The sequence below is a fragment of the Phyllobates terribilis genome, unplaced genomic scaffold (assembly GCF_046119375.1).
Source record: "Phyllobates terribilis strain yellow unplaced genomic scaffold, ASM4611937v1 Scaffold_5__5_contigs__length_657084704, whole genome shotgun sequence".
Classification (NCBI taxonomy): domain Eukaryota; kingdom Metazoa; phylum Chordata; class Amphibia; order Anura; family Dendrobatidae; genus Phyllobates; species Phyllobates terribilis.
In genome coordinates, this window is record NW_027362765.1 from 410,204,983 (window position 1) to 410,212,015 (window position 7,033).

At 44.8% G+C, this 7,033-nt stretch overlaps 1 protein-coding gene across 1 annotated transcript; it reads left to right on the top strand.

The window, feature by feature from the left end:
- The first annotated feature begins 5,301 nt into the window (after positions 1-5,301).
- On the top strand, positions 5,302-6,642 carry LOC141271232 (uncharacterized). The gene is made up of 3 exons (XM_073681347.1): positions 5,302-5,459; positions 5,557-5,704; positions 5,785-6,642. Exons 1-3 carry the CDS (start codon positions 5,411-5,413, stop codon positions 6,551-6,553), a joined length of 966 nt encoding a protein of 321 aa, XP_073537448.1. The 5' UTR covers positions 5,302-5,410; the 3' UTR covers positions 6,554-6,642.
- Positions 6,643-7,033: the final 391 nt, after the last annotated feature.

The following is a 7,033-nucleotide window of genomic DNA, read 5'->3' on the forward strand; positions in this document are numbered from 1 at the left end:
CTTTCTAAATAAAGTATATTACTCATTTTTAAACTGGATGGTATAGAGGATAGTATATTATATTTGTCATGGTCCTAGTGATACAGAGCAGCTTAGCGGTTAACACTAAAAATGAGCAGCTCAATTCGTGGAAGATTGAGTTCAAGTCGAATTTCCTGAAATTCGCGGTTTCCCAACAATTTGAACATTTTGAGATTTGCTTCATGTTTAAAAAAAAATGTTTTCCGGCACCACCACGGAAGCATCAGAGACTGAGCAGAGAAACATCATTTTGCATTGCCTCGCGGGCCACCCCATAATGCCCTGCAGCTGTGACATCAAGCGGATTATCATCGTACAGTAGTGGTCATTACAGGGGTCATCACAGATCAGCGGTTCCCAGTGGAGCACAGTTTGTACGGCAGAGTCATCATCCATCTCCAGAGTCCCAGGGTAAGTCTCTTTCTCCTGTAAAGTGTAAGCTCTTATGATCAGCGGGGTCATTTCTCTTTCTCCTGTAGAGTGTAAGCTCTTATGATCAGCGGGGTCATTTCTCTCACGCTCTCTTCTGTAGAGTGTAAACTCTTATGGTCAGTGGGGTCCTTTCTCTCTCTTGTAGAGTGTAAGCTCTTATGGTCAGTGGGTTCCACTTTCTCTCTTCTGTAGAGTGTGAGCTCTTATGGTCAGTGGGGTCCTCTCTCTCCTGTAGAATGTAAGCTCTTATGGTCATCAGGGTCCTCTCTCTCCTATAGAGTGTAAGCTCTTATGGTCAGCAGGGTCGTCTCTCTTTCCTGTAGAGTGTAAGCTCTTATAGCCAGTGGAGTCCTCTCTCTCTTCTGTAGAGCATAAGCTCTTATGATCAGCGGGGTCCTCTCTCTCTCCTGTAGAGTGTAAGCTCTTATGATCAGTGGGGCCCTCTCTCTCTCTCCTGTAGAGTATAAGCTCTTATGGTCAGCGGGTCCTCTCTCTCTCTCGTAGAGTGTAAGCTCTTATAGTCAGCAGGGTCCTCTCTCCTGTAGAGTGTAAGCTCTTATGGTCAGCGGGGTTCTCTTTCTCCTGTAGAGTGTAAGCTCTTATGGTCAGTAGGGTAAACTTTCTCTCTCTTCTGTAGAGTGTAAGATTTTATGATCAGTAGGGTTCTCTCCTCTCTTTCTTTTCTCTTCCACGTGTATTTTATGACCAATTACAAGCTTTCCAATATTGATATTGGATCAAATTTTGCCTCAAATTAAATTTTTGTTGAAAATTTGCCGAACTCGGTGAATTCGAACTTCCAAAGATCGGCTCATCTCTAGTTAAAGAAGCACTCCCATCAAAGTATTTATATGTATGTATTAATATATTGCAAGCATTACATTATATAGCGCTGTTTACTTACAATTGCTCATTTTGCCTTTCTACCCAGTAAATTCTTCTCTTTTCTTTGCTCTATGTAGAAACAGGAAGTCTCTTGTCCATGCATAAATGATTCCCCTCTTCAATTCCTGACCCAGTTGCTCCACTCCTCCCCCATGTCAGGGACTTTTGCAGTAATGACTCATACAGGAAAAATTGACCTCCTATTTCTACATAGAGCTTAGAAGGCTTCAGCTAGTCAGTTTTTAATCACGTGATTTCATAGACCTAATGGAAAAGAGAAGAATTAACTGGGTAGAAAGGCAAAACGAGCAATCGTACAGTAAGTGCACAGTGCTACATAATATGATGATTGCAATATATTAAGAGGATAATAATTTTGATGGGAGGAGTGCTTCTTTCTGCTGGTCTAAGGGGATGAAGGTAACATTATACATTGAGTTCTACTGTGGTTATGGGTTAATATTAGTGATGGACGAGCACTAAAATGCTCGGGTGGTCAATGCTCGGGTCGAGCACATTTGAATACTTGGGTGCTCGACCCGAGCAACGAGCCCAATGTAAGGCTGTGTGCCCACGTAGCATTTTTCAAGCGTATATGCTGCGGAATTTCCGCAGCATAAACGCTCCAAAAACGCTTGGTAATCCGCCCCCCATGGTCCTCAATGAGAAGCCGCACTGTCAATGCCCACGCTGCGGTTTTTTCCGCTGCGTTTATGCTCCGCGGAAAAATCCGCAGCATGTCATTTAATTTTGCGGAAGCGCGGCGTAATCGCCGCCATTGACTTGCATTGGGCCGCTTCAAATCCGCAAATATGTAAAAATAATTGCGGAAGTGAAGCGCATTTGCTGCGGTCTTGTACCTCAAAACCGCAGCAAATAGGAAGTGACGTCACAATTGGGCGTTCCATCCATCCATCCCATGAGCATCCCATAATCCAGGAAGACGAGAATCCCATAATATTCCCGTCTCTCAGGATCATGGCTGCTAACGTGGGATGGTACAAGCGGATGAATGTCAACGTGGGATTCATGATTAGTGTGGTAAGTGTCTGTATGTGTCTGTGTGGTGTGTATGTGGTCTGTATGTGTCTGTGTGGGGTCTGTATGTGTCTGTATGTGTCTGTGTGGGGTCTGTGTGGGGTCTGTGTGCGCGGGTGTCAGCAGGCAGACATAGGCCGATGTGACACTACTACTCCCATCGGCCTATGTCTGTCCCCCGTCCACTCCTGCCAGCAGGATCAGCTCGATGGGAGCAGTAGTTCCCATCAGACTGATCCTGCTGTAAAATGTGCCCCAAAATTAAATTTAATAGCCCCCATATGTGCCTCCATATATTATTGACCCTGTCCCCCCCCCCCCTATTTTTTTTTTTTTGGGGGGGGTGCTATCATTATTAAATTTTTTTTTTTTATTGGCCCCAATAATATGTAATCTACTGCCCCCTTTTTTTTCATTGGTGGCCAGTGGTTACCTAAAATAAATTAGTTCATACATTACCTGTCCCCGCCGATCGCCACCTAAAATAAAGTAAAAAATAAAAAACTACACCTATACTCACCTAGACACCTAATTCCCCGAAGCCATCGATCTCCTGTAATAAAATATAAAATAATAAACCACAACCTTATCCTTACCCCTCCGTAGTAGTCCACGAGTGTCCCACGAAGATCTCCAGTTCAGAGCAGCCACATAGAATGTGACCGCTCTGAACCGCTGCCGCCGCTAGAATGAACGGGTTCGCCGGAGTTCAGGCAGCGCTGCTCCGGTGATCTGCTTTACGGCCCCGCTGTATCGTGAGAAATTCCCACGGTACAACAGGGCTGTAAAGGAGGTCACCGGAGCAGCGCTGACTGAATGCACTCCGGTGACCTCAGTCAGGGGCTCATGCTGCTGGGAGCGGACGTGTTCCCGGCAGTGTGAGCTTACAGCAGCCATGACAGCTGTCACATCTCCAGATGTGACAGCTGTGCATGGGAGATCAGCGCAGGAACGTGGACAGGTAACTATTTTTTTTTTTTTTAGTAAAATTAGAATTAAATAAAATTGTGTTTTATTTCAAATAAATTATTTTTTTCTGGGTGTTTGTCTTTTTTCTTTTTAACACTTTGTAGGTTAGTAATGGGGGTGTCTTATTGACGCCCATCATTACTAACCTGGGCTTCATGTCAGCTGGCGCTGACATGAACCCCACCACTATTACCCCCTGCCACCGCACCAGGGCAGCGTGGAAGAGCGAGGCTAAGTGCCAGATTTGGCGCACAAATATGATGCGCCAAATCTGGGGCAGCTGAGGGCTGATATTATAGCCTGGGAGGGGGCCTATAACCATGGCCCCTTTCTAGGCTATTAATATCAGGTCGCAGCTGTCCGCCTAGCCTTTGCTGGCTACAATTTATAGGGGGACCCCATGTCATTTTTTTTGGGGGGGTCTTCATAAATAGTAGCCAGAAAAGGCAAAGTGGCTAGCCTTTGCTGGCTACAATTTATAGGGGGACCCCATGTCATTTTTTGGGGGGGGGTCTTCTTATATAGTGGCCAGAAAAGGCAAAGCGGCTAGCCTTTGCTGGCTACAATTTATAGGGGGACCCCATGTCACTTTTTTTTGGGGGGGGGTCTTCATAAATAGTAGCCAGAAAAGGCAAAGTGGCTAGCCTTTGCTGGCTACAATTTATAGTGGGACCCCATGTCATTTTTTTGGGGGGGGTCTTCTTATATAGTGGCCAGAAAAGGCAAAGCGGCTAGCCTTTGCTGGCTACAATTTATAGGGGGACCCCATGTCACTTTTTTTTGGGGGGGGTCTTCATAAATAGTAGCCAGAAAAGGCAAAGTGGCTAGCCTTTGCTGGCTACAATTTATAGTGGGACCCCATGTCATTTTTTTGGGGGGGGTCTTCTTATATAGTGGCCAGAAAAGGCAAAGCGGCTAGCCTTTGCTGGCTACAATTTATAGGGGGACCCCATGTCATTTTTTGGGGGGGGGTCTTCTTATATAGTGGCCAGAAAAGGCAAAGCGGCTAGCCTTTGCTGGCTACAATTTATAGGGGGACCCCATGTCACTTTTTTTTGGGGGGGTCTTCATAAATAGTAGCCAGAAAAGGCAAAGTGGCTAGCCTTTGCTGGCTACAATTTATAGGGGGACCCCATGTCATTTTTTTGGGGGGGGTCTTCTTATATAGTGGCCAGAAAAGGCAAAGCGGCTAGCCTTTGCTGGCTACAATTTATAGGGGGACCCCATGTCACTTTTTTTTGGGGGGGGTCTTCATAAATAGTAGCCAGAAAAGGCAAAGTGGCTAGCCTTTGCTGGCTACAATTTATAGGGGGACCCCATGTCATTTTTTGGGGGGGGGTCTTCTTATATAGTGGCCAGAAAAGGCAAAGCGGCTAGCCTTTGCTGGCTACAATTTATAGGGGGACCCCATGTCACTTTTTTTTGGGGGGGGGCTTCCTATATAGTAGCCAGTAAAGGCTAAGCTAACTGCTGCGGCCTGGTATTAATAGCAAAGGAAGGGTCCATGGTTATTGGCTACTTCACAGACTATAACATCAGCCAACAACCGTCTGCTTTCCCTTTGCTATTTATTAAAGCTATGCGTGAGCCCACTTATTTTTTTTGGTTAAAAGATTTTATTAAAAGTGAAAGATTATTGTACAGTGTATGTAGGTTCATTCACTGAAAGCTCCTGCATACGCTGTAAGGTTGATTTCTCACGTCCACATATCCACGTTAGTACAGATAAGTGTGACCGAGCATGCTTTGCAATGGGTCTGTGTGTGGGTCTCCGCTGTGTGTGGAAAATGGCATCAACACTCGTCCCGGAGATTGACGTGTGAAAGAACCGTACAATATAGGTGAGGGGTTAGTGTTGGTGTGTGTGCGTACATATCTCCATATGTTTATTTAATTTTTTTTTGGGGGTTAATCTTTTATTCCTCCATTTTGTTTTTAAAATAATATTCACACACGTTATTATTCACTGTAGATTGAAAAATATCCCGAAATATGGGACCGAGCTAGTCCTGACTACAAAGACAAGCAGAAGAAAAAAGACGCCTGGGCCTCTGTGTTGAGCCAAATGTATCCCCAGTGGGTGAATGCTGAACGTGATGCCCAAGAGGAAATTAGTAAGTTTTGATTTTTACACTTATTTTTATATCTATTTATAATTGCACTTTTTGGTGTGAAAGCAGTTCATAAATTGTTTTGGTTGTGTCATTGCAGTGTATGATATTAAAAATCGGTGGAGATCGGTCACCGACCGGCTGGTGAAGTATCACCAGTCGGTGCAAAGTGGCTCATCACCCAAAAAAAGAAAATTTCCTTTTGCGGACGAGCTGGCCTTCATACTAACCAGTAGGAGTTTGCGGAGGTAAATTCCCAAAACATATTAATTGAAATGTTTCCAAAAATGTTGTATTTACATTGGGATTTACCTTTTATTATATACAGAACTGAAGGAAACATCATGGCCCCAACAGCAGAAGAGGACACAAACACAGAGCAAGCAGAGGAGGAATCCGAGGACTTTTTCCAGCTTTCCTCACCGGATCCATCTGCTTCGGCATCTTCAGCATCTGGTTGTCCCTCACATTCTTTGTCCAATCCAGCGGACATCGGGACGGGTTTGGTGACTGATTCTCCTGCTCCTGCTCCAAGTGACGCTGGAAGCTCTGCTGGTGATGTGTTGAGGCCCACTGGGAGGGGGTCTGGTTCTGCTCATCTCGTGGCATCGAGAAGGGCGGGCAAAAAAAAGGCCAAAAGCCACGGGGGTGGGACTATTGTGCTTGAAGCACTCACAAATCGAACCCTCAGCCTTGTGGAAAGGGCATCCCAGGAAGATGCCATCGATAAATTTTGCTCAGCCCAAGCTGCCCGCATCAGATCTCTGCCACGAGATAGGCAGAACATGTACATGACTGCAGCAGGCGCTATGGTCATGGCAATTGAAGAGGCAGCAGTTATGCCCTCGCCCCCAGCCGTAGTATGCGGAATATTTAATTGTTTCAAACCCAGTGTGCCTCCACCACGACCAGCAGCTGCAACCCAGCGTTTTGGGCAGGTTGCTGCAGCATACCGTCCAGAAGATATGCAACCAAGTTATGGTCGGCAAATGGCTCATGGTGCATCATCATTTATCAGAGGACCATCCCCCAACTCTACTTTTTCTCAAGAAATGTTTCCTGGGTACAGCTTTGAAGAAGACCTTCAAAACTTGTAGTTAAAAAATTTTACCCCTCCCTGTCAGCATTTTTGGACCCTAGCAAATACAGACAGCACCTGTAGGTCGATAGATACACAATGTTTTAGAGAATCAGACAATTAACAAAGACCTTTTCTTTTGGTCACCTATACCAGGCATCAGGCGTAGGGGACTGTAAGAAAAGGTCTTTCTTTTTATATAATTAAACAACCTACAGGTGCTGCCCGTATTTTAGGGCCCAAAACTGATTACAGGACAGGTGTGCTGTACACAGTGTGTAATTTTTTCCCAAGTTATGGGCAATGTTTGTCCGATTAAATTTTCTAGAAGTTTGTTGTTTTGTGTTTTTAAAAAGTTTTTTACAGTTATTCTATATTACGTATTAAAAAAATTATTTAAACTATCTGTTAATTTTTCTTTTCAAGTGTATATGTGGTTGGATTGGGTTGTAATGAAAAAGTGTTCCCCTGATCTGCGCTCACCATAGCGCAGGTCAGA

Excerpts from the sequence above, each read along its gene's own strand:
- LOC141271232 (XM_073681347.1), top strand. The coding sequence starts at position 5,411 with ATGTATCCCCAGTGGGTGAATGCTGAACGTGATGCCCAAGAGGAAATT. Across the intron at positions 5,460-5,556 it reads TGATGCCCAAGAGGAAATTA|TGTATGATATTAAAAATCGG; the intron begins GTAAGTTTTGAT and ends GTGTCATTGCAG. Across the intron at positions 5,705-5,784 it reads ACCAGTAGGAGTTTGCGGAG|AACTGAAGGAAACATCATGG; the intron begins GTAAATTCCCAA and ends TATTATATACAG.